Raw genomic sequence first — 27,344 nt, forward strand, 5'->3', positions numbered from 1 at the left:
AGTACATGTAAATTAGTAAGTGATCAAGTAAACAAACAGCATGAATGTAATGAGAAGTGAATGAAGTTTTTTATTATTATTGTTTTTATTATTATTAAAAATGTGACTAAATTTCTGCAGTTTTAGATTCAGATCAGCTGCTGTGGATAAAGTCCAGTGTTTTCCTTCTGTTAACCAAATCAATACAATCAAATTATCAGTTTGCGTATTTTTTTTATTTCAAAATTATTTATAAAAACTTAATTGTTACATAATGCAATGTGCAAATCAGCTTCACCAATGTTTGTTATAATATATAGCATTCTTTATGTGCAACAGCTCATTTGCATGTGTAATTGCACACCCACACACACACAAAACACACACACAAATATCAGCCAATGAAGGCTTCATTTTAAAGGCATAGCTGAATCATCAACAGTATATTTATTCACACTAAAGAGAATAACATAATAATTATAATGTAATGGAAAAAGCACTCATCTGCCATTTCCTGGCTTCATTATGAGTAACAGGAGAGGAGAACAACAATTTTCCATTGCTTGTCTTGTGTGTGTCACAAGAAACATAACAAAAACGATCTGATGGGCCCAGAGGTTTCAATGGAGTTACTAAGTCCAGAGGTTTTTGCCTGTCAGTACCAATGTGGGCTTAAAAGGTAACCAGACCTCAAACCCAAAATTCGTGTAAAGCATGACATATGTTGGTGAAAGCCAGATACTGGTTAACTTGATTTGGAATTGATGTTTGATTACTTGTACTTGTACTTGTAATAGTGCTTCTCATACAGTCTCACAGACTGATTTATACTTGGGACAGAGAGTCAATGTATTTGTCTGCAGTCAAGTAGCTTGTAGGACAGAAATCCAGCAGTCCCACAGTAACAAAACAAAATGGATTACATTTAACATTCAATTGAAAACTTCAAAATTTGTTCCCTTGTTTGTTTCAGATTCTGTAACAGATGTGAAAGCAGTCATGAGGCTGTAGAAGAGTGATCACCCTTCACCATACCTTCTACTTTCACCTCCAGTAAGTTGATAAAACATTCTGCATGATCCTAATCTGGGATGTACTGTGTACAGTAAATGTCTTTGATATGTTTACATGAAGTTGCACATATATGAACAGGGAAGTTATGGTCTTCTTTTCTTGGGGGGGGGGGGGGGTCATTTTTCTCATAGCATGGCCAGACCCAGCACACCCACAGTGATCAGCAGAGCTACAGGGGAGGATGGGAGAACAGAAAAAACATTATTAGGCACTGTACAAACTTTGCTCTTTTAAAGATACTGTCATTTCAGATATCAGTTTAAAAGCCACCTTAATTCTTATGCTTACCCTGCGTTAGTGATTGCTGGAAGGTGATGGCGTGACTAGTGGTGCTGGGGGGAGTGGTGGGGGCGGGGGTGGTGGTGGTGTTCAGTTCATTGGTGACAGTGGCATTAGCGTTTGCCAGGTCTACAAGACCGCTCCTAAATTGGAGGTTGACGTCTCCCAGCTGACCAGAAGCTGAGAGAACAAGCAAAAGACAGAAAGATCACTGACATGTTTTTAGTTCATTAATATATTATCTGTGATAGTCTCTGTGACAGTGGGTCTTAGTTGACTGTTGAAAGTGCATATGATGTGTGTATGAGTGTGTATTTTTAATATGTTAGCTTACTGCTGTTGAAAGTTCCGTTCGAGATGGAGATTGAGACAGTCGGAGCTCTAGTTGATGGGGTGACTACTGTGGCAGCAAACGTACACTGGATTTTGGTTCCATTGACCCTTCCCCTCACAGAGTTCACGTTCAGCTGCAGAGCAAGGACAGTTTTATAGAGGACAAAGAAGACAATGGGTTTTCAGTGGTATGTTATTGTAACTGGTATTTATATGGTATGCAGATGGTGATGGTTTGAACTGATGTTTGCCTTGATATTACTTAAGCAGCAGGTTCAAAAGGGTGTGCAGTGTTTGCCTTGTAGAACCAAAGAAACCTAGCTCTATCTAAGGCACGTAGAACTCACCACTCTCTCAATCAGCCGGCCATTGTTGAGGACAGTGCTAAAGAATTTAACAACACCGTTGTTGTTTGCACAGACGTAGGTTGTGTCGTTATTTCCCTGTAGTGCAAAACCAGAAACAGAACTTGTTTACACAGATGACTTCAAACTGTGATTGGCTCATTTTTAGACTTGATGGTACTCATCTGTGAGCAAGTGATTGAACTTGATTTACCACATTGGTGTCAGTTGACAGGGTGGCAGCAATATAGCCCTCTGAAAGTCCTGAGAGCCCAAAGTCAAAGTTTTGACCATTGTTCCGCTGCCTGGCGGAAAGAAAGAAGCATGATCCTGCATTGGAGGGGTTGCACTCAGAGGGCTGAGCTGCACAGAGCCGCTGGGTCCCACATCCTTCCCTAGAAACAGGTGTCTGCAAGGGGGACGAGACATTTAAGCGGGTGAAATAATGTACACTATGATGAATTGAAAACCCACCAAATAAAGTAACTTTACTTCATCCTATTCTGTTCTATTATATTCCATTATAAATACCTCAAGAGTTTCCACTGTGGTGTTAGGAGTCAGTGTGGGCTCTGCGGTTGTTACTGCTGGTGTGGTAGTGTTGGGGGAAGCGGTGGTGTTGGGGGAAAGCACATTGGTAACAGTGGCGTTAGGATTTCCCGGGTCTACAACTTCAGTCCTTAGTGCTGCGGTGGGGCTTCCCAGCTCACCAGAAGCTGAGAGAACAAGCAAAAGACAGAAAGATCACTGACATGTTTTTAGTACATGGGAAAATATTAATATATAATCTGTGACAGTGGGTCTTAGTTGACTGTTGAAAGTGTGTATGATGTGTGTGTATGATGTGTATCTTTAATATGTTAGCTTACTGCTGTTGAAAGGTCCAGTGGAGACTGAGAGTGCAAAACCCGATGCTCTTGTTGTTGGGGTTGGTAATGTGGCAGCAAATGTACACTGGATTTTGTTTCCATCGATCCTGCCCCTCACAGAGTTCACATTCAGCTGCAGAGCAAAAACAGTTTTATTGATGACAAACAAGACAGTAAGTTGTCTACTGATTGTTTGACTTGTTGAACCAAAAGAAAATTACATTGAAGTACTGACATAGAAACCAGATCAGCTGCAGCTAATGCTGTTCATATCAGATGTTTTTTTTTTTTTACACAAAATTGTATATGTATATTATAGTTGTTAGAGGGCAGGATATTCATGAGAATGCCATGAAGCTGCCATGAAGTCTTATGTGTACTCTGAGGCAAGTAGAACTCACCTCTCTCTGAATCAGCCGGCCATTGTTGAGGACAGTGCTAAAGAATTTAACAGCACCGTTGTTGTTTGCACAGACGTAGGTTGTGTCGTTATCTCCCTGTAGTGCAAAACCAGAAACATTGCCTGTTTACACAGATGGCTTCAAACAAACTGTGTGATTGGCTAATTTTTAAGACTTGATGGTGCTTTTCATGTCTTAGCAAGTGATAGAACTTGACATACGAAGTTGGTGTCAGTTGACAGGGTGGCAGCAAGGTAGCCCTCTGACTCTCCTGAGAGCCCAAAGTCAAAGTTTTGACCGCTCCTCCGCCTGGCGGAAAGAAAAAAGCATGATCCTGCATTGGAGGGGTTGCACTCAGAGGGCTGAGCTGCACAGAGCCGTTCGGTCCCACATCCTCCCCTGGAAACAGGTGTCTGCAAGGGGGACGAGAGACAGAGAATTATTAAACCAAGTAAAAATTATAGTGAACTGGTACAGTACAGTGAATGAATGCTTTTTAAAATGAGTATTTATTACTTTCAAATAGTAGAAAAAAATTAAATGCAAGCATTATACCTTTGACTAAGGTTGGGTTTAGAAAGCATTTTATAAAAGCTGAATTTAGTTTTGAATCCCTTAATGAATCAGTTTGTCTGCAGATTTCAGTATTTATGACAAAAGTTAAAAATAACGATAACATTTGAATCAGATCTGTACTTTTTGTTGATTGAGAAGACAGATAATAGATTTTTCAGCCATCTGGTGAAGATTTTAGAGATCCTGTTCTATAAATATCTTGTTTGTGAAGTTTTGGAGTTTTGAAGAGCTGTGGTTTTCTGGCCCTTTCACATCAAATGGGTTATTAATTTATTATTATATTTTTTTTTATTTATAAATGTCATAGGCTGTGTTTTATCAGTGTGGAGGGGTTTTAAATACTGTCTGTCTGCAGGTTGTCACGGTGTTTTTGACGGAAGGCTAGGCTATATCTTGGAGCTGCTATGGTATTTGTGCAGTAAAATACCAAAGGGTAAAACTTTGATATTTTAAGCAGCTCCTTTTGATTGTGGTAGGGTGTGTTTTGACTGAAGGCAGAGGTTTAAAGATTTTGTCTGTGTGTGTATATCACACTGGGGGATAGAAAAGAGGGACAGAGAGAGGCTTTAAATTAAAATGTGTTTTGACTCCCACTGTCAGATATTGGTCCTCACAGAGGCCCACTCAAGATTGGCTGTTGGCATTCCTGCTCTTTTTTAGTTGGCATCTCTCACCTCAAGAGTTTCCACTGTGGTGTTAGGAATCAGTGCAGGGGCTTCTGTTGTCATATTTGCTGTGTTTCCTGGGCTTGCTGTTGTGGTGTTTCCTGTCATGGTGTTTCCTGTGTTTCCTGTCATGGTGTTTCCTGTCGTGGTGTTTCCTGGGCTTCCTGTCATGTTTCCTGGGCCCCCTGTCACATTTTCTGGGCCTCCTGTCATGTTTCCTGGGCCTCCTGTCATGTTTCCTGGGCCTCCTGTCACATGTCCTGGGCCTCCTGTCATGTTTCCTGGGCCTCCTGTCATGTTTCCTGGGCCTCCTGTCACATGTCCTGGGCCTCCTGTCATGTTTCCTGGGCCTCCTGTCATGTTTCCTGGGCCTCCTGTCATGTTTCCTGGGCCTCCTGTCACATGTCCTGGGCCTCCTGTCATGTTTTCTGGTCCACCTGTCATGTTTCCTGGGCCTCCTGTCATGTTTCCTGGGCCTCCTGTCACGTGTCCTGGGCCTCCTGTCATGTTTCCTGGGCCTCCTGTCATGTTTCCTGTAGTCATGTTGTTTCCTGCAGTCATAGTGTTTCCTGTTGTCATGTTGTTTCCTGTAGTCATAGTGTTTCCTGTAGTCATGTTGTTTTCTGTAGTGATCATGTTTGCTGTTGTCATGTTGTTTTGTGCGTTGACTGACATCCAGGACAGTGTCACAACCAGGACAACGAGAACCAGTCTATTGTCCATGCCTAGAGTAGGTAAAGGTAAGATTATTCAGAGAAACACTGTACACTTCAGCTACTGTTAGTTGCGTGTTAACTGAGATTGTATCAGGGGAGCTCAGAGAAAAGGGTTGTTACTGAGGAAGAACCATATTTAATAGCTGCCTCCTTAATTAAAGTTGCTTTGAGGTATAACATAGCATACCATTTGAAAACCAAAACCAAATTTTATAAAATAATGAACCATTACAGGATAATTAAGGTGAAGATTTATTGTTATAAAACCGTTCAAGATGTAAACCAATAGTTTAATGTTATTTAACAGTAATGCATTTCCTTTAACATAGGGAAGCACTTCTGACATGTCCAGTGGCTTTTGCGAATGCTGTTAACTGAAAACAGTTCAAATTATTATTTAGACTTAGATTAATTTATTTATATTTATATATAAAATATAAATATAGTTATACTTTTCATATTGTTTATTTAAGTTATGAATTGTTAGCTGCTGTTAATAATTCAAACTGTCATTAAGATTATAGATATGGTGCAATTATTGACTTTAAGAAATTGCAAAAGAAAATGTTTAAGAGCAAATAATTACAAGTGAAGAATAATATGTTCAAATAGGATTTGAACAGAAACTTATATTCCATTGATTACACGTACGCCGTATGGTAGAATTATAGAAGTAATTTAAAAATGGATATTAATATTTTACGTACACAGTTTTGCGTACACAGCTTACCTGTAGATCTTCTTGTCTTCAATTCAAGTGATGGGTGAAAAAAGGATGGGCAGTTCCTTGAAATGAAGTTCTTGTGTAGGTTTACTCTCGGGTATAGTTTACAGGCAGATTGTTGGTACCTTTGATGTTCTTAGCAGGCTTCCAGGTTGAGATGTGACACCTGTCCACCCTGTGTCACTATTTAAACTGAGGGGGAGGGAAGAGTCAAGGCGTCAGAGGTCAAAAAAAAAAAAATGCCTGAAACGTCTGACATCATTGATGATGTTACTAGAGGGTGGAGTGAAGAAAAGGGTGTGTGATGGAAATCACACATGAATTTTGCCATGTCATTGCATGTTAACTCTCTTTGTGTGTGACAGAGTTTAGTTTGAAAATGCATTGCTTCCTTGACAGCTCACAATGCCCGTAACTAACATGATAAACATGATAAAGAGACAGTGTGTCTTTACTGGATGGCTTTCTTCCTGGATGGTTGTAGCTTCTGACGAAACAGTAACATTCTAGTGTCATGTAAAATAGTTATTAGTTTTTATAATGACTGCATAGAAAAATATTACACAGAATACCTTATGAATCTCAGTAAATGCGAGTGGACAGTCTAACTAACTTTTGGTGATAATCCATATGTGGGAATCCTGTTGATTTGTAACTTGAATTATAAGTTCAAATTCTCTTTCCAGGCTAATTCTAAAACCTGTTTCATTTAAATGTTTGCGTGTTTCAGCACGTTAGAAAGTGTCAAAAGTGGGTCTCAGTACTTTGCAGATTATAATGAAGTACGCATTCAGGTATGTAGTAAACAGGTGATTGGTTCAAAAAAAATCTGTGTTCACATCCACCACTTGACATTTGCATTAATTTATTGGCCTCCCTGAACAAACCTCTGCCAGTGCATATATCTTAAAAAGGTGCCTTTTTTGTGAAGGGTAACAACATGCAAAACACAGGCAACATAATATTGTGTGTGAGAGTGTAAAGTGGTACAGGTTGGTTTGTGTAGAGACCGGTAGCGATGCCAAGAACTGGTTTGTAAGTGGCAGTGCAAGCTCTTATGATTGCTTCAGTATTGTCTTCTTTGGTTTCATATGAGCTTTTACCCTCCCTAATTATTTAGAAGACAAGTCCAGGCAACTCTGACTTATTAGCCTGCAACAGTGAATGGTGGTAGTTATTCAGTTACAACTTCACATTGTACAGAATTGTGATATTAGGAGAGGACTTTGGTGAAGTGATATTTTATCAAAGAACTGTGTAAGAAATCTATATGCCAACTATATATACATATATGTGTGTGTGTGTGTGTGTGTGTGTGTATATATATATATATATATAGCCTTCACTTGATCTACGCATAAACGTGTGCTTTTAATTTTAATCGGCAGTCCCAACCTTGGTAATGACAGAGAGTACAAACTGTGAAAGCATTATGTCCTACAGCTACAGAATAATGAGATTGAAAAAAGTTCTAGGGTGGGACTTTGGAGAAAGTGCGGTGGCTCACTCAGGCTTGAAGTTTGTTACACTTATTAAGACTCGTGCTTACAAGAAGGTCAGCTGATCAGGTGTAACTTTCAATTTAACAAGTCATACTGCTGCTTGACCTTTAATTTTTGGGATTTTTGTGTTTTTACAACACAATTTTCCCATTGGTTCAGGAGATTGTCCAACCTCCTGCACTCTGGAAACTCTGTCTGTGTAAAGAAAATTACTTGGCTTAATGGTCATGAATATGTAGTGATAGTTGCAGTGAATAGGATAATGCAACAGACAAATCATACAAAAATAAACAATGGAAGGACTTTAAGTCTCATTGTTACAAGAAAGTCTCGGTTACAACCTGGCTGTGTAAAACCTGTTTGGTTGGCTTGGTTATGGAAGATTCATTTCGAGTGAAACTAGACTGGAGATTTGTTTCAGTGCATATTCATGTGGTGTATCAGACAGAGAGTCAGAACAGTACATGCATTTAATATAAACCCTTCTTTGTGAAAGTGTATTATGATTTCTTAGTCAGGTGACTTAGGCTGATCTGGCAAAGGTAGAAATTTGTTCTACCCTTACCCTAATCTTAGGGAGTGGACAGCTGAGGGATTTCTCAGCTTTGAGAGGAGGAAGAAATATTTGAAAAGAAAAATGTAATTCCAGTGGATCCTCTGTAAGGCTTGTCGTTTTTATTTTTGCCAGTTTCCAAAACAGAATACCCAGATTTTTTAAACAGAGCAGTCAACACTCAAAAGATGTTGGTTCATGTATGCTGTACAGGGTGTTTGTTGTTTAAAGCTTTTGGTTGTGTTTACTTTCAAAGCCAACATAATGCATAGGGTAGAGGTGTTAGGACCAGCTGTTGTTCCAGCTGATTGCTCAGTAAAGTCAATTACTGTCAGGGATTTACAGTTGCTGTAGTGACAAGACTAAAAAGTAATTGAACTGGCTCTCAGGCTTGAATTTGTTCCCTTTTCGTATCAGCGAGGTACCAAAGGGTTGAATATAACCTCTAGCCATCTCTGTTTCTCTTATCTTATCTTTCTTGATGAAAATCACCTTCTTAGGTTGCCTTTAATAGCCTTGTGGTGTATTTACGTTTTTGTGGCACAGTGTGTGGACCTCCTGCTACAAGTGCCTCCATAGGAAATGATTTATACGTCAATGCCAGAATTCACTCCCACTCCTTCCTATATAAAGCACTGTATGTAGAGACCTGTTTCTTCTGAGGATTCCCTTGCTACTACCCTGTTATTTTATCAGTAATAAATAATAATACTAATAATAATATCTACCCCCCACCAGGCAGTCTGTGTGTGCAGACCATGTAGATTGTGTTTTCCCTGTAAAACCTGTGAGGGAGAACTGGCATATTGGAGTACTTTGCTGACACTGAATTGACAAACAGAAAAAAACATCCGTTTACACTGCGCTTACTTGCATACACAAGTCTAAGACTATATGCAAATACTGTATTCCAAATATTGACCTACTCCTTCCAGAAAAGCAGTACTGCTACAGTGGGTGGAAGGAGATAATAGTGAGCACCGTCCTTCGTGTAGTGTTTCTGTAGTTGCTCTCACTGCCACCTTGTTCTTCTTTCATGTTCAGTCTCCTTTTGCTGATGCCCAAAACATAAAACGCATCATGCCATGCAGCAAAGAATGGGAATGGCAGAAAAGTTATAGTTATTTATTATTATAGTCATGCAACTTTAACTGTGCTTGATCATACACATTTAAATTGATCTCTCTAATTGGGTGTGTTGCATTGCATTGTAACCAGTGGTTGAGGGTTCTCCAGCCTTTAAAATGTCCACGTAATGATGAATCAGTGTTAGAGCCTGTTGAATTTGTCTTACACCTGCCTCTGTGAACAGGTAGTTATTACTCAGCTGGAGACTCGTGATGTTTAATAGAAAGCTTTTCATCAGAATACTTTCTGCCTGTGTCGTCAGTGCTGTAGCCACAAACATCCAGCTCTACCACATTGTGCTGAGTCCCCCTCCACCCCGGGATTTGCCAGTAAATGGCAGACAGCAGACTTAAGGCATCTTCTCATGTTTCCCTTCCTATCTTATCTCTCAGTTTCCCTCTCATTCATCATTAAGTTCTTGTCCTGATGACCTGTCAGCATCATTAAACCTGACAGTCAGGTCGTACCAGCCAGACATGCTGAGAGGAATTCATACATTGACGCAAACAAAAGCTTAACCACAAAAATGTGTGTGTGTCTTTTGAGAGCAAACGGTCATTAGGCAATTGGCAGTTGGCAGATACACATAGCTAAAACTAATGCAGTGTAATGCAACAGTCTTGTAGTGAATTCTCCTTCATAAAGGTTGTAATGTTCAGTTTGTGTTGAAACTGTTTTAGGGAGTTGTTGATTCAACTTTATGGTCACTCTGGAGGCTGCAGTTTGTGGTGCTGTTGAACTGTATTGCATTATAAAGACAGGTGTTTATATTTTGCCCACCCCATTTATATCTCTTTACTTCATAAACTTATATGCAGAAGAAAAACACATCTGTATGCGTGTCTGTTAAATCTGTGTGCACACGGTATTCAGATAATACATAGAGGAAAATTCTAGTCCACATCATACAACCCCTGTTGACTTTTGTGAAGAGTCAATAAATTATTTCAAAACATCCGCGTTGTCAAGGACCAGAGAAGTGTTTACTTATGTGTTGCAAGGCTCAAGAAAAGTCACCATCAAATGTGAACCAAAGACCAGGCTACATCTGTATGGTAGTCATTTTAATTAATAATTGACTCAGAATTCTTTTTTTCTATATTTAAAGTTTGCTAAAAATGAATTAAATATTTTAAAAATTATTTTATCAAAGCATTATGTCCACAGAATTTGGTTAACTCTGTTGATTGTGATTTTTACTCCAATGAAAGTCAAAAAATGAGTGAACTTAATGACCTTTTTCTTCTGAATGGCAAGTTACGATAACTTAGTGCACACTTCTTTACTCTGCTTCTTCCTGGTCTTCCACTTTCTGCTCTTGTTGACCTGTTACTGCTGCTGCTCTTATTGCATTTCTGCTAATGCTACTATGATGAATATGGCTGCTATTCTCTGACTACCACCTTTGGTGCCACTACAGACGTGGCTCCAAAAAAGATCAAATTAATGACTAATAATGCCACCACCAACTCTAATTTACTATAGTGCTTCTGTAATGCAGTGTAAATTGGGGTAAAAAGAAAATCAGAATTCAGAATGAAATCAAAGCTTAATTGAGAAAAATCAAGATTTGATGAAAAATGTTTTTTTTTTTGAAAGACTTGCCCTTGTTCCTTCACTGAACAAAGGCTGACAAATCTGACAAAATAGGGAAAAAAAAAGTCAGCTGTTTGATAAACAGATTTGTCACTGCTACCAACAAGCTGGAGCAGATTCTTTCTGCATTGCACACATTACTTCTATGTGTCATTTGATTCCAGTAAAGTGGAACATACAGCACATGCTGTGTCACAGAGAAACTTAAGTGAAAACTGGTGGTGTTGGGTTATGGAAGCCATGTTAGCATGATTAACATCTTAGACAACTTGTCTAAGATCTGGTATGTTGAATTTTGAACATTTTAGAGATTGTGCAGATTGTGTAGTGATGGGTGGAAAGTCCGATCAAGTACATGCTGTTTTTAAGTATGATTACAGCGCAGTTTTCAATTGTGAATTCTGTGAAACTTCTGTGAAGTTTCACATTAATTTGAAACTTTTGTGAAGTTTCACATTAAGCTGAAACGCAGAAATCAAATAATGGCAGTAGTAAGAGGCAGTGGTCATGAAATTTTTGCTTTTTATTTATTTTTGTGGAATCCTGTCTACTTTCACCTCTTCAGCTCCTCAAATGAGGGGTCACAAGCAGACATGGCTTCATTTTTCGTCACAGCTCATAGAACCTTGCTTCATTTTGTTTGATCATCTCCCACTTGCCTTTTGGCAAACATCACCTCAGAAATCCTCCTCCTTTTTTTCCCAAGAGTCTTAAAACTGTGACCTGTGAGGGAGCCAGATATCTGTCGTAATCACAGTGTATCTCATCTCAGCCATAGAACCTGTTGGCGCGGTTACCACAGGCATGTTTATGGCACTTCATTACATATTTAAATGCAATTACAAAAACTGTTGGCTACAACAGTTGTATGTCATAGTAAAGTGGGTTAATACTTGTGCTATTAGATACTTAATTGCTTAATTTAGGTACGTTTATTTATACTTTGACAAAAGGAAATCCTGAAAAATCATAATTGCTTCATCTTTGATTTAAGAAAGAAAATTAACGTCTATGTCTATGTACCCCGCCTCAACGAGGCCCTCAGTATGGTTTTATAGATATCAGATCATTATTCCTAAAGCCTTACTGATAAATGATTTGATTCTTCAGTATATTCTGATTGATTTAACCAAATGTTTTCTTACCATTAAATGAAGTTTCCCCACCTGAGTTTACCTGAACAAAGCATTAACTATGATTTTGCCTTAATCTACAAGTCTGTTTTCAATTGATTCTCTTTCAGTCTAATCCTAGACCTTCTACACCGTAGCCACGCTTACTCAAAAGCAGTCCCTCAAGTTCCTCTCACTCTCTCACAGTTTTCTCCTCCCTGTCCTCTCTTTTAACTCAGGCTGTTTTCGACCACTGGCCATCCTGGGACACTCTCCCTCTCCAGACTCTCGGGGCCTCATTGCAGATGATTTGGATCTGGATCTTCATCCTCCAGAAGTCCCAGCCTCCTCCTCTTCGGTCTCTCCCTCTGTGTGTGAGTTTGAATTTTGACTTTTTGACCTGTATGGTCAGAACAGAATGTGAACCTATCGTAAATTCTCACAGATTTAATTAATTGGGTCTGTTGACCCACTTGGGGAGAGGGTATTTAGAAAAGTAATCATCTCATCTTTTGTTGGTGTTCCTCAACCTATTTTTTGGAATGACCAGAGTTCTTTTTTTAAATACTTCCTCATTCTTAAGAAGTACATAGACACTGTGTGTGACACTCTGAGTGTTTTGTTTTCCCGTTTCCTTTTCATGAAGGTACTTACGATTTATTTTTGGCTAGCTGCCTAAGTTTTTATGTTGAATAACAAGAAGTTGTTCACAGCTTCTAAAATGGTAAATTACCAGGATGTGATCAACACGGAAGAACTCATGAAAAGGGGCTCTGAAAGCCAAACATGCAGGGCTGTCTCTTGGCAGGTTTGTCTTTCACGCATGTATCACTCCCTTACAATTAGATGATCACGCCTCATCTGACTGAATCTTTTCTCAAAAAAAAAAACAAACCAAAAAAGTTGTCATCCGTCTGTTGATCTATTGGGTATTTAGTTTCTCTTTTCACTACTGAGGCAAGTGGTGTCATATAAAAGGGATAAATAATTAAGCAGGAAACACTTATTGCAAAGAAACTGACTTTAATTCAACAAGTTACATAATCACAATCACAATATGGTAACTTCTAGTTAGTTAATTAAAATTACTACTTTAAAGAATATAAATATTTTAATATTACTACAAAACAGCTACTTGAAAGTGCAATTGTCATAACATTGGCAGGTATGGTACAGTAACAATTGAGATATTGTAAAAACTGCTAAACTACCAAAACTACCATTTCTGCTGAAAGTAAAAATTTGAATTGACAAACTGTTGTTCTGTTTGTCACAGCTTGTATAGGTTTTGTGGTGTTCAGATTAAGACGATGAGGCTTTGGTTTGGATTTTAACTACAGTTCCTTCATTCCTCAAGCTCCACAAGTTTCTTCAGATCAGACTTTAACTGCTCTTCATCTTCTTCCTCCTCCTCTACCTCCACCTCTATCCCGTCCATGGTTTTCTGCAGCTGTTCCTTGATGTGGTTGAGCTCCAGCAGCCCGTCCTGCAGGTCCCTACACACTTCTCGAATTTTAGCAGCAAACTCCGTCTTGGCGCCCTTCTTCAACTCCATGGAGTCCTTTGCCAGGAAAAAGACATCGAGGGCCAGGAAGAGACCTGACATAACTCCAGTGGTGACGCTCATCACCTGGGCAGCTTTAGCAGCGCCACCTGCAACGCTGAGGACCTGAACGGTACTAATCAAGCTCTCTGTGTTGATCACTAAAGCCTTGCCAGCCCGGCCGCCCTCCTTCATTACGTGTTTCACGTTCTGGTTTAGGTGCTTCTTTGAGATGCTTTCAGCATACTTCTCAAAGTTCCACTCCTCAAGGGTCTCCATCCCTTCCTGTCAGGTAGATAAAGGAAGAGTGATTGTACATTAGGATTAAACCCCATATATTGTTTGAAATCCAACATTTTTTTTAATTTATTAAAATTCCATATAGACAGCATAGAGGGGTTATAAGCAATGCACACATTTTAAACCTGAGACGAGATTGATTTCTCATACTTTGAGATTTGGGAAAAAAAAAAAAAAACGAGTAAAATGATCATGAGGTTATGTTGCAGCAGTATATTTTTAAAAAGTATAAGCAACTGACAAAATGAAAACCTGTCTTTTCCGCTCTCTCACCTGCAGAAACTCCAGACACTCCTTGATGTCCTTCATCTCCTCCTGGTAGTCCTGGATCATCTTCTCCACTTTCTTGCGGTCTGTCTTTGAATGGACTGTGTCTGTGATGTTGGCCGAAGCAGACGCCACCCCACCTGCCGTAGCTACACCAATGCCTACAGCTGTGACAATGAGAGAGGTTCCTGCTGTGAATGGCGCCAGAATGAGGCCAGTGATGGTTGTGACCGACCCTGCAACACTGGCCATCCCACCACCGACACTGGCTGTGACCGTTTTCTTATGGAAACTGTCAGCTGAATCAGCCAAAGCAAGGAGCTCCAGGATACGCTGCTGGAGTGAGGCGCCACGTTGGTTGAAAAAGCGAACAAAAAGGCGAGCTGCCATAAAGACACGATCAGCTGCTTGTTCCACCACTCTGTGACGTGGAAATAAGAAAAGGATGTTATATATTTACATTTGACCTGAATGCAAATATTTGTTCAAAAGAATGAAAAAGAAAAATAAAGAAAAATCTTAAACAGATTTTAATACAGTGTCTATGTATATTTTTAAAGGCACTACTGTTGTTTTTCTTTGGCCAGCGCCCCACTAAATCCTTAGAAAAAGTAAACTAAAAACAAATTGATAACTAAATATTTACTTACTCTTCAGTTTCATCATTCTGGTTGGCCTCATTCCACTCATCCCAACCTAATGCACAAAACAACAAACAGTTACAACTACAAGTTTAATAGATAGTAAAAAGATCACCAATAACTGTGATCGCTGTCAATATCGAGCATACCTTCGACTGTTCTCCACCATGTCAACAGGCCCTCTTCATCCTGGAAATGAAAAATTGGACTAATTTTCTATGTACATGGAAGTGAAATTACACACTAAAAGTTATGCGATGTAATAATGTAAGACTCAAAAATGAGCACACATCTAGAGGGTCCAGAACTGTTCCTTCACTGGACACTGGTACTTCAGCCATTTGTAGCGTCTGGACTTCAACAGCCTCCTACAACAGAGAGGTGCCACACATTGTTCACAGTTGTTTGAAAACAATTTCTGAAGACCTGTTGAAGAGTGACTCAATACACAAACAGTCTGAAAATTGTTTTGATGCTTTACGATTACATTTTTCATCACATTTTGATGCCTGTGGAATTTATTATGACATTTGAAGCCTAACTATACTATTGTTTTTATTTTCCAGATTTTGATGCCTTACTATACTATGACGTTTTTTGGGCATGTTTAGAGGCCATACTGAAGTATGACTTTTTTTGGCCGATTTTGAAGCCTTACCACGGTGTGACGTTTTTTATGACTTTTTGAGGTCCAAAAAATTTTTGACATTTTTCACCGATTTTGACGCCTTACTATACTATGACGTTTTTTATGACATTTTGAGGTCAAAAAAAAATTTAACTTTTTTTTCCTGATTTTGACGCCTTACTATACTATGATGTTTTTTATAACTTTTTTGAGGTCCAAAAAAATTTTGATTTTTTTTCCTGATTTTGACGCCTTACTATACTATGACGTTTTTTATGACATTTTGAGGTCGAAAAAAATTTTGACTTTTTTTGCCCGAAAAAAACGCCATACTATACTATGACGTTTTTTATGACATTTTGAGGTCGAAAAAATTTTTGACTTTTTTGTCCGATTTTAACGCCTTACTATACTATGACGTTTTTTATGACTTTTGGAGGTCAAAAAATGTTTTGACTTTTTTTGCTCGAAAAAAACGCCTTACTATACTATGACGTTTTTTATGACATTTGGAGGTCGAAAAATTTTTTGACTTTTTTTGCCCGAAAAAAACACCATACTATACTATGACGTTTTTTATGACATTTTGAGGTCGAAAAAAATTTGGACTTTTTTTGCCCGAAAAAAACGCCATACTATACTATGACGTTTTTTATGACATTTTGAGGTCGAAAAAAATTTGGACTTTTTTTGCCCGAAAAAAACGCCATACTATACTATGACGTTTTTTATGACTTTTGGAGGTCAAAAAAAAAATGACTTATTTTGTCCGATTTTGATGCCTTACTATACTATGACGTTTTTTATGACATTTTGAGGTCGAAAAAATTTTTGACTTTTTTGTCCGATTTTAACGCCTTACTATACTATGACGTTTTTTATGACTTTTGGAGGTCAAAAAATGTTTTGACTTTTTTTGCCCGAAAAAAACGCCTTACTATACTATGACGTTTTTTATGACATTTTGAGGTCGAAAAAATTTTTGACTTATTTTGTCCGATTTTGATGCCTTACTATACTATGACGTTTTTTATGACATTTTGAGGTCGAAAAACTGTTTGACTTTATTTGTCCGATTTTGACGCCTTACTATACTATGACGTTTTTTATGACATTTTGAGGTCGAAAAACTGTTTGACTTTATTTGTCCGATTTTGACGCCTTACTATACTATGATGTTTTTTATGACATTTTGAGGTCGAAAAAATTTTTGACTTTTTTTGCCCGAAAAAAACGCCATACTATACTACGACGTTTTTTATGACTTTTGGAGATCAAAAAAAAAAATGACTTATTTTGTCCGATTTTGATGCCTTACTATACTATGACGTTTTTTATGACATTTTGAGGTCGAAAAAATTTTTGACTTTTTTGTCCGATTTTAACGCCTTACTATACTATGACGTTTTTTATGACTTTTGGAGGTCAAAAAATGTTTTGACTTTTTTTGCCCGAAAAAAACACCATACTATACTATGACGTTTTTTATGACATTTTGAGGTCGAAAAAAATTTGGACTTTTTTTGCCCGAAAAAAACGCCATACTATACTATGACGTTTTTTATGACATTTTGAGGTCGAAAAAAATTTGGACTTTTTTTACCCGAAAAAAACGCCATACTATACTATGACGTTTTTTATGACTTTTGGAGGTCGAAAAAAATTTTGACTTTTTTTGCCCGAAAAAAACGCCATACTATACTATGACGTTTTTTATGACTTTTTGAGCTAAAAAAAATTTTTGACTTTTTTTGCTCGAAAAAAACGCCTTACTATACTATGACGTTTTTTATGACTTTTGGAGGTCAAAAAATGTTTTGACTTTTTTTGCCCGAAAAAAACGCCTTACTATACTATGACGTTTTTTATGACATTTGAAGGTCGAAAAAATTTTGACTTTTTTTGCCCGAAAAAAACACCTTACTATACTATGACGTTTTTTATGACATTTTGAGGTCGAAAAAAATTTTGACTTTTTTCTCCGATTTTGACGCCTTACTATACTATGACATTTTTTATGACATTTTGAGGCCTAAAAAAATTTTGACTTTTTTTGCCCGAAAAAAACGCCATACTATACTATGACTTTTTTATGACATTTGGAGGTCGAAAAACTGTTTGACTTTATTTGTCCGATTTTGACGCCTTACTATACTATGACGTTTTTTATGACATTTTGAGGTCGAAAAACTGTTTGACTTTATTTGTCCGATTTTGACGCCTTACTATACTATGATGTTTTTTATGACATTTTGAGGTCGAAAAAAATTTTGACTTTTTTTGCCCGAAAAAAACGCCATACTATACTACGACGTTTTTTATGACTTTTGGAGATCAAAAAAAAAAATGACTTATTTTGTCCGATTTTGATGCCTTACTATACTATGACGTTTTTTATGACATTTTGAGGTCGAAAAAATTTTTGACTTTTTTGTCCGATTTTAACGCCTTACTATACTATGACGTTTTTTATGACTTTTGGAGGTCAAAAAATGTTTTGACTTTTTTTGCCCGAAAAAAACACCATACTATACTATGACGTTTTTTATGACATTTTGAGGTCGAAAAAAATTTGGACTTTTTTTGCCCGAAAAAAACGCCATACTATACTATGACGTTTTTTATGACATTTTGAGGTCGAAAAAAATTTGGACTTTTTTTACCCGAAAAAAACGCCATACTATACTATGACGTTTTTTATGACTTTTGGAGGTCGAAAAAAATTTTGACTTTTTTTGCCCGAAAAAAACGCCATACTATACTATGACGTTTTTTATGACTTTTTGAGCTAAAAAAAATTTTTGACTTTTTTTGCTCGAAAAAAACGCCTTACTATACTATGACGTTTTTTATGACTTTTGGAGGTCAAAAAATGTTTTGACTTTTTTTGCCCGAAAAAAAACGCCTTACTATACTATGACGTTTTTTATGACATTTGAAGGTCGAAAAAATTTTGACTTTTTTTGCCCGAAAAAAACACCTTACTATACTATGACGTTTTTTATGACATTTTGAGGTCGAAAAAAATTTTGACTTTTTTCTCCGATTTTGACGCCTTACTATACTATGACATTTTTTATGACATTTTGAGGCCTAAAAAAATTTTGACTTTTTTTGCCCGAAAAAAACGCCATACTATACTATGACTTTTTTATGACATTTGGAGGTCAAAAAAAATTTTGACTTGTTTTGTCCGATTTTGATGCCTTACTATACTATGACGTTTTTTATGACATTTTGAGGTCGAAAAACTGTTTGACTTTATTTGTCCGATTTTGACGCCTTACTATACTATGACGTTTTTTATGACATTTTGAGGTCGAAAAACTGTTTGACTTTATTTGTCCGATTTTGACGCCTTACTATACTATGACGTTTTTTATGACATTTTGAGGTCGAAAAACTGTTTGACTTTATTTGTCCGATTTTGACGCCTTACTATACTATGACGTTTTTTATGACATTTTGACGTCGAAAAAAATTTGGACTTTTTTTGCCCGAAAAAAACGCCATACTATACTATGACGTTTTTTATGACTTTTGGAGGCCGAAAAAAATTTTGACTTTTTTTGCTCGGAAAAAACGCCTTACTATACTATGACGTTTTTTATGACTTTTTGAGGCCGAAAAAATTTTTGACTTTTTTTGCCCGAAAAAAACGCCTTACTATACTATGACGTTTTTTATGACTTTTGGAGGTCGAAAAAAATTTGGACTTTTTTTGCCCGAAAAAAACGCCATACTATACTATGACGTTTTTTATGACTTTTTGAGCTAAAAAAAATTTGGACTTTTTTTGCTCGAAAAAAACGCCTTACTATACTATGACGTTTTTAATGACTTTTGGAGGTCGAAAAAATTTTTGACTTTTTTTGCCCGAAAAAAACGGCATACTATACTATGACGTTTTTTATGACTTTTTGAGCTAAAAAAAATTTTTGACTTTTTTTGCCCGAAAAAAACGCCATACTATACTATGACGTTTTTTATGACTTTTGGAGGTCGAAAAAAATTTTTGACTTTTTTTGCCGGAAAAAAACAGCATACTATACTATGACGTTTTTTATGACTTTTGGAGGTCGAAAAAAATTTTGACTTTTTTTGCCCGAAAAAAACGCCATACTATACTATGACGTTTTTTATGACTTTTTGAGCTAAAAAAATTTTTTGACTTTTTTTGCCCGAAAAAAACGCCATACTATACTATGACGTTTTTTATGACTTTTGGAGCTAAAAAAAATTTTGACTTTTTTTGCCGGAAAAAAACGGCATACTATACTATGACGTTTTTTATGACTTTTGGAGGTCGAAAAAAATTTTGACTTTTTTTGCCCGAAAAAAACGCCATACTATACTATGACGTTTTTTATGACTTTTGGAGGTCGAAAAAAATTTTGACTTTTTTTGCCCGAAAAAAACGCCATACTATACTATGACGTTTTTTATGACTTTTGGAGCTAAAAAAAATTTTTGACTTTTTTTGCCGGAAAAAAACGGCATACTATACTATGACGTTTTTTATGACTTTTGGAGGTCGAAAAAAATTTTGACTTTTTTTGCCCGAAAAAAACGCCATACTATACTATGACGTTTTTTATGACTTTTGGAGGTCGAAAAAAATTTTGACTTTTTTTGCCCGAAAAAAACGCCATACTATACTATGACGTTTTTTATGACTTTTTGAGCTAAAAAAATTTTTTGACTTTTTTTGCCCGAAAAAAACGCCATACTATACTATGACGTTTTTTATGACTTTTTGAGCTAAAAAAAAATTTTGACTTTTTTTGCCCGAAAAAAACGGCATACTATACTATGACGTTTTTTATGACTTTTGGAGGTCGAAAAAATTTTTGACTTTTTTTTGCCCGAAAAAAACGCCATACTATACTATGACGTTTTTTATGACTTTTGGAGGTCGAAAAAAATTTTGACTTTTTTTGCCCGAAAAAAACGCCATACTATACTATGACGTTTTTTATGACTTTTTGAGCTAAAAAAATTTTTTGACTTTTTTTGCCCGAAAAAAACGCCATACTATACTATGACGTTTTTTATGACTTTTGGAGCTAAAAAAAATTTTGACTTTTTTTGCCGGAAAAAAACGGCATACTATACTATGACGTTTTTTATGACTTTTGGAGGTCGAAAAAAATTTTGACTTTTTTTGCCCGAAAAAAACGCCATACTATACTATGACGTTTTTTATGACTTTTGGAGGTCGAAAAAAATTTTGACTTTTTTTGCCCGAAAAAAACGCCATACTATACTATGACGTTTTTTATGACTTTTGGAGCTAAAAAAAATTTTTGACTTTTTTTGCCGGAAAAAAACGGCATACTATACTATGACGTTTTTTATGACTTTTGGAGGTCGAAAAAAATTTTGACTTTTTTTGCCCGAAAAAAACGCCATACTATACTATGACGTTTTTTATGACTTTTTGAGCTAAAAAAAATTTTTGACTTTTTTTGCCCGAAAAAAACGCCATACTATACTATGACGTTTTTTATGACTTTTTGAGCTAAAAAAAATTTTTGACTTTTTTTGCCCGAAAAAAACGCCATACTATACTATGACGTTTTTTATGACTTTTTGAGCTAAAAAAAATTTTTGACTTTTTTTGCCCGAAAAAAACGCCATACTATACTATGACGTTTTTTATGACTTTTGGAGCTAAAAAAAAATTTTGACTTTTTTTGCCCGAAAAAAACGGCATACTATACTATGACGTTTTTTATGACTTTTGGAGGTCGAAAAAAATTTTGACTTTTTTTGCCCGAAAAAAACGCCATACTATACTATGACGTTTTTTATGACTTTTTGAGGTCGAAAAAAAGGCCATACTATACTATGACGTTTTTTATGACTTTTGGAGGTCGAAAAAAATTTTGACTTTTTTTGCCGGAAAAAAACGCCATACTATACTATGACGTTTTTTATGACTTTTGGAGGTCGAAAAAAATTTTGACTTTTTTTGCCGGAAAAAAAACGGCATACTATACTATGACGTTTTTTATGACTTTTGGAGGTCGAAAAAAATTTTGACTTTTTTTGCCCGAAAAAAACGCCATACTATACTATGACGTTTTTTATGACTTTTGGAGCTAAAAAAAAATTTTGACTTTTTTTGCCCGAAAAAAACGGCATACTATACTATGACGTTTTTTATGACTTTTGGAGGTCGAAAAAAATTTTGACTTTTTTTGCCCGAAAAAAACGCCATACTATACTATGACGTTTTTTATGACTTTTGGAGGTCGAAAAAAATTTGGACTTTTTTTGCCCGAAAAAAACGCCATACTATACTATGACGTTTTTTATGACTTTTGGAGGTCGAAAAAATTTTTGACTTTTTTTGCCCGAAAAAAACGCCATACTATACTATGACGTTTTTTATGACTTTTTGAGCTAAAAAAAATTTTTGACTTTTTTTGCCCGAAAAAAACGCCATACTATACTATGACGTTTTTTATGACTTTTTGAGCTAAAAAAATTTTTTGACTTTTTTTGCCCGAAAAAAACGCCATACTATACTATGACGTTTTTTATGACTTTTGGAGCTAAAAAAAAATTTTGACTTTTTTTGCCGGAAAAAAACGCCATACTATACTATGACGTTTTTTATGACTTTTGGAGGTCGAAAAAAATTTTGACTTTTTTTGCCGGAAAAAAACGGCATACTATACTATGACGTTTTTTATGACTTTTGGAGGTCGAAAAAATTTTTGACTTTTTTTTGCCCGAAAAAAACGGCATACTATACTATGACGTTTTTTATGACTTTTGGAGGTCGAAAAAAATTTTGACTTTTTTTGCCCGAAAAAAACGCCATACTATACTATGACGTTTTTTATGACTTTTTGAGCTAAAAAAATTTTTTGACTTTTTTTGCCCGAAAAAAACGCCATACTATACTATGACGTTTTTTATGACTTTTGGAGCTAAAAAAAATTTTGACTTTTTTTGCCGGAAAAAAACGGCATACTATACTATGACGTTTTTTATGACTTTTGGAGGTCGAAAAAAATTTTGACTTTTTTTGCCCGAAAAAAACGCCATACTATACTATGACGTTTTTTATGACTTTTGGAGGTCGAAAAAAATTTTGACTTTTTTTGCCCGAAAAAAACGCCATACTATACTATGACGTTTTTTATGACTTTTGGAGCTAAAAAAAATTTTTGACTTTTTTTGCCGGAAAAAAACGGCATACTATACTATGACGTTTTTTATGACTTTTGGAGGTCGAAAAAAATTTTGACTTTTTTTGCCGGAAAAAAACGGCATACTATACTATGACGTTTTTTATGACTTTTGGAGGTCGAAAAAAATTTTGACTTTTTTTGCCCGAAAAAAACGCCATACTATACTATGACGTTTTTTATGACTTTTTGAGCTAAAAAAAATTTTTGACTTTTTTTGCCCGAAAAAAACGCCATACTATACTATGACGTTTTTTATGACTTTTTGAGCTAAAAAAAATTTTTGACTTTTTTTGCCCGAAAAAAACGCCATACTATACTATGACGTTTTTTATGACTTTTGGAGCTAAAAAAAAATTTAGACTTTTTTTGCCGGAAAAAAACGGCATACTATACTATGACGTTTTTTATGACTTTTGGAGGTCGAAAAAAATTTTGACTTTTTTTGCCCGAAAAAAACGCCATACTATACTATGACGTTTTTTATGACATTTTGAGGTCGAAAAAATTTGGACTTTTTTTGCCCGAAAAAAACGCCATACTATACTATGACGTTTTTTATGACTTTTGGAGGTCGAAAAAAATTTTGACTTTTTTTGCCCGAAAAAAACGCCATACTATACTATGACGTTTTTTATGACTTTTTGAGGTCGAAAAAAATTTGGACTTTTTTTGCCCGAAAAAAACGGCATACTATACTATGACGTTTTTTATGACTTTTGGAGGTCGAAAAAAATTTGGACTTTTTTTGCCCAAAAAAAACGCCATACTATACTATGACGTTTTTTATGACTTTTGGAGGTCGAAAAAAATTTTGACTTTTTTTGCCGGAAAAAAACGCCATACTATACTATGACGTTTTTTATGACTTTTGGAGGTCGAAAAAAATTTTGACTTTTTTTGCCCGAAAAAAACGCCATACTATACTATGACGTTTTTTATGACTTTTGGAGCTAAAAAAAAATTTTGACTTTTTTTGCCCGAAAAAAACGGCATACTATACTATGACGTTTTTTATGACTTTTGGAGGTCGAAAAAAATTTTGACTTTTTTTGCCCGAAAAAAACGCCATACTATACTATGACGTTTTTTATGACTTTTGGAGGTCGAAAAAATTTTTGACTTTTTTTGCCCGAAAAAAACGCCATACTATACTATGACGTTTTTTATGACTTTTTGAGCTAAAAAAAATTTTTGACTTTTTTTGCCCGAAAAAAACGCCATACTATACTATGACGTTTTTTATGACTTTTTGAGCTAAAAAAATGTTTTGACTTTTTTTGCCCGAAAAAAACGCCATACTATACTATGACGTTTTTTATGACTTTTGGAGCTAAAAAAAAATTTTGACTTTTTTTGCCCGAAAAAAACGCCATACTATACTATGACGTTTTTTATGACTTTTGGAGGTCGAAAAAAATTTTGACTTTTTTTGCCCGAAAAAAACGCCATACTATACTATGACGTTTTTAATGACTTTTGGAGGTCGAAAAAAATTTTGACTTTTTTTGCCCGAAAAAAACGCCATACTATACTATGACGTTTTTTATGACTTTTGGAGGTCGAAAAAAATTTTGACTTTTTTTGCCCGAAAAAAACGCCATACTATACTATGACGTTTTTTATGACTTTTGGAGCTAAAAAAATTTTTTGACTTTTTTTGCCCGAAAAAAACGCCATACTATACTATGACGTTTTTTATGACTTTTGGAGGTCGAAAAAAATTTTGACTTTTTTTGCCCGAAAAAAACGCCATACTATACTATGACGTTTTTTATGACTTTTTGAGCTAAAAAAAATTTTTGACTTTTTTTGCCCGAAAAAAACGCCATACTATACTATGACGTTTTTTATGACTTTTGGAGGTCGAAAAAAATTTTGACTTTTTTTGCCCGAAAAAAACGCCATACTATACTATGACGTTTTTTATGACTTTTTGAGCTAAAAAAATTTTTTGACTTTTTTTGCCCGAAAAAAACGCCATACTATACTATGACGTTTTTTATGACTTTTGGAGCTAAAAAAAATTTTGACTTTTTTTGCCGGAAAAAAACGGCATACTATACTATGACGTTTTTTATGACTTTTGGAGGTCGAAAAAAATTTTGACTTTTTTTGCCCGAAAAAAACGCCATACTATACTATGACGTTTTTTATGACTTTTGGAGGTCGAAAAAAATTTTGACTTTTTTTGCCCGAAAAAAACGCCATACTATACTATGACGTTTTTTATGACTTTTGGAGCTAAAAAAAATTTTTGACTTTTTTTGCCGGAAAAAAACGGCATACTATACTATGACGTTTTTTATGACTTTTGGAGGTCGAAAAAAATTTTGACTTTTTTTGCCCGAAAAAAACGCCATACTATACTATGACGTTTTTTATGACTTTTTGAGCTAAAAAAAATTTTTGACTTTTTTTGCCCGAAAAAAACGCCATACTATACTATGACGTTTTTTATGACTTTTTGAGCTAAAAAAAATTTTTGACTTTTTTTGCCCGAAAAAAACGCCATACTATACTATGACGTTTTTTATGACTTTTTGAGCTAAAAAAAATTTTTGACTTTTTTTGCCCGAAAAAAACGCCATACTATACTATGACGTTTTTTATGACTTTTGGAGCTAAAAAAAAATTTTGACTTTTTTTGCCCGAAAAAAACGGCATACTATACTATGACGTTTTTTATGACTTTTGGAGGTCGAAAAAAATTTTGACTTTTTTTGCCCGAAAAAAACGCCATACTATACTATGACGTTTTTTATGACTTTTTGAGGTCGAAAAAAAGGCCATACTATACTATGACGTTTTTTATGACTTTTGGAGGTCGAAAAAAATTTTGACTTTTTTTGCCGGAAAAAAACGCCATACTATACTATGACGTTTTTTATGACTTTTGGAGGTCGAAAAAAATTTTGACTTTTTTTGCCGGAAAAAAACGGCATACTATACTATGACGTTTTTTATGACTTTTGGAGGTCGAAAAAAATTTTGACTTTTTTTGCCCGAAAAAAACGCCATACTATACTATGACGTTTTTTATGACTTTTGGAGCTAAAAAAAAATTTTGACTTTTTTTGCCCGAAAAAAACGGCATACTATACTATGACGTTTTTTATGACTTTTGGAGGTCGAAAAAAATTTTGACTTTTTTTGCCCGAAAAAAACGCCATACTATACTATGACGTTTTTTATGACTTTTGGAGGTCGAAAAAAATTTTGACTTTTTTTGCCCGAAAAAAACGCCATACTATACTATGACGTTTTTTATGACTTTTGGAGGTCGAAAAAATTTTTGACTTTTTTTGCCCGAAAAAAACGCCATACTATACTATGACGTTTTTTATGACTTTTTGAGCTAAAAAAAATTTTTGACTTTTTTTGCCCGAAAAAAACGCCATACTATACTATGACGTTTTTTATGACTTTTTGAGCTAAAAAAATTTTTTGACTTTTTTTGCCCGAAAAAAACGCCATACTATACTATGACGTTTTTTATGACTTTTGGAGCTAAAAAAAAATTTTGACTTTTTTTGCCGGAAAAAAACGCCATACTATACTATGACGTTTTTTATGACTTTTGGAGGTCGAAAAAAATTTTGACTTTTTTTGCCGGAAAAAAACGGCATACTATACTATGACGTTTTTTATGACTTTTGGAGGTCGAAAAAATTTTTGACTTTTTTTTGCCCGAAAAAAACGGCATACTATACTATGACGTTTTTTATGACTTTTGGAGGTCGAAAAAAATTTTGACTTTTTTTGCCCGAAAAAAACGCCATACTATACTATGACGTTTTTTATGACTTTTTGAGCTAAAAAAATTTTTTGACTTTTTTTGCCCGAAAAAAACGCCATACTATACTATGACGTTTTTTATGACTTTTGGAGCTAAAAAAAATTTTGACTTTTTTTGCCGGAAAAAAACGGCATACTATACTATGACGTTTTTTATGACTTTTGGAGGTCGAAAAAAATTTTGACTTTTTTTGCCCGAAAAAAACGTCATACTATACTATGACGTTTTTTATGACTTTTTGAGCTAAAAAAAATTTTTGACTTTTTTTGCCCGAAAAAAACGCCATACTATACTATGACGTTTTTTATGACTTTTTGAGCTAAAAAAAATTTTTGACTTTTTTTGCCCGAAAAAAACGCCATACTATACTATGACGTTTTTTATGACTTTTGGAGCTAAAAAAAAATTTAGACTTTTTTTGCCGGAAAAAAACGGCATACTATACTATGACGTTTTTTATGACTTTTGGAGGTCGAAAAAAATTTTGACTTTTTTTGCCCGAAAAAAACGCCATACTATACTATGACGTTTTTTATGACATTTTGAGGTCGAAAAAATTTGGACTTTTTTTGCCCGAAAAAAACGCCATACTATACTATGACGTTTTTTATGACTTTTGGAGGTCGAAAAAAATTTTGACTTTTTTTGCCCGAAAAAAACGCCATACTATACTATGACGTTTTTTATGACTTTTTGAGGTCGAAAAAAATTTGGACTTTTTTTGCCCGAAAAAAACGGCATACTATACTATGACGTTTTTTATGACTTTTGGAGGTCGAAAAAAATTTGGACTTTTTTTGCCCAAAAAAAACGCCATACTATACTATGACGTTTTTTATGACTTTTGGAGGTCGAAAAAAATTTTGACTTTTTTTGCCGGAAAAAAACGCCATACTATACTATGACGTTTTTTATGACTTTTGGAGGTCGAAAAAAATTTTGACTTTTTTTGCCCGAAAAAAACGCCATACTATACTATGACGTTTTTTATGACTTTTGGAGCTAAAAAAAAATTTTGACTTTTTTTGCCCGAAAAAAACGGCATACTATACTATGACGTTTTTTATGACTTTTGGAGGTCGAAAAAAATTTTGACTTTTTTTGCCCGAAAAA

General features: G+C 35.2%; 2 protein-coding genes and 1 long non-coding RNA gene across 10 annotated transcripts in view; 1 reads left to right on the forward strand and 2 right to left on the reverse strand.

Annotated features, from left to right (window-relative positions):
* Positions 1 to 1,156: 1,156 nt before the first annotated feature.
* LOC121176919 (uncharacterized transmembrane protein DDB_G0289901-like) lies at positions 1,157 to 6,128 on the reverse strand. Of its 5 annotated transcripts, none has more exons than XM_041031058.1 (12): positions 5,967 to 6,128; positions 5,090 to 5,245; positions 4,530 to 5,053; positions 3,501 to 3,692; positions 3,280 to 3,375; positions 2,879 to 3,011; positions 2,541 to 2,725; positions 2,224 to 2,418; positions 2,013 to 2,108; positions 1,667 to 1,799; positions 1,342 to 1,512; positions 1,157 to 1,222 (listed from the first exon to the last, which is right to left on the reverse strand). In XM_041031058.1, exons 2-12 carry the CDS (start codon positions 5,241 to 5,243, stop codon positions 1,179 to 1,181), a joined length of 1,923 nt encoding a protein of 640 aa, XP_040886992.1. In that variant the 5' UTR covers positions 5,244 to 5,245; positions 5,967 to 6,128; the 3' UTR covers positions 1,157 to 1,178. The 5 variants fall into 5 exon arrangements, with proteins under 5 accessions (XP_040886992.1, XP_040886993.1, XP_040886995.1 ...); XM_041031059.1 differs by having other exon boundaries at positions 4,530 to 4,691; positions 4,734 to 5,245; XM_041031061.1 differs by having other exon boundaries at positions 4,530 to 4,864; positions 5,967 to 6,127.
* A 5,963-nt stretch (positions 6,129 to 12,091) lies between these two features.
* On the forward strand, positions 12,092 to 14,083 carry LOC121176922. Its single transcript, XR_005893108.1, has 3 exons — positions 12,092 to 12,225; positions 13,302 to 13,527; positions 13,974 to 14,083. It is a non-coding gene; the product is annotated as an uncharacterized LOC121176922 (long non-coding RNA).
* LOC121176920 overlaps positions 12,861 to 27,344 on the reverse strand; it is a 61,752-nt gene continuing 47,268 nt past the window's right edge. For all 4 annotated transcript variants that reach the window (XM_041031064.1, XM_041031063.1, XM_041031065.1 and 1 more), the window contains 5 exons: positions 14,893 to 14,970; positions 14,752 to 14,791; positions 14,612 to 14,657; positions 13,968 to 14,382; positions 12,861 to 13,679 (listed from right to left, as the gene is read on the reverse strand). In XM_041031064.1, the coding sequence (XP_040886998.1) occupies positions 13,197 to 13,679; positions 13,968 to 14,382; positions 14,612 to 14,657; positions 14,752 to 14,791; positions 14,893 to 14,970 (1,062 nt within the window). In that variant the 3' untranslated portion in view covers positions 12,861 to 13,196. The remainder of the gene's footprint in view (positions 13,680 to 13,967; positions 14,383 to 14,611; positions 14,658 to 14,751; positions 14,792 to 14,892; positions 14,971 to 27,344) is intronic.

Source organism: Toxotes jaculatrix, chromosome 23 (genome assembly GCF_017976425.1).
Source record: "Toxotes jaculatrix isolate fToxJac2 chromosome 23, fToxJac2.pri, whole genome shotgun sequence".
Taxonomy (NCBI): Eukaryota; Metazoa; Chordata; class Actinopteri; family Toxotidae; genus Toxotes; species Toxotes jaculatrix.

What these genes read in the sequence shown, in the direction of transcription:
- LOC121176919 (XM_041031057.1), bottom strand. Translation starts at nt 5,243, where the DNA reads ATGGACAATAGACTGGTTCTCGTTGTCCTGGTTGTGACACTGTCCTGG. An exon ending in CACTGGACCTTTCAACAGCA is followed by an intron (nt 2,726 to 2,878) that starts GTAAGCTAACAT and finishes TTGTTCTCTCAG; the next exon opens with CTTCTGGTGAGCTGGGAAGC. An exon ending in TGTCAACTGACACCAATGTG is followed by an intron (nt 2,109 to 2,223) that starts GTAAATCAAGTT and finishes TTTGCACTACAG; the next exon opens with GGAAATAACGACACAACCTA.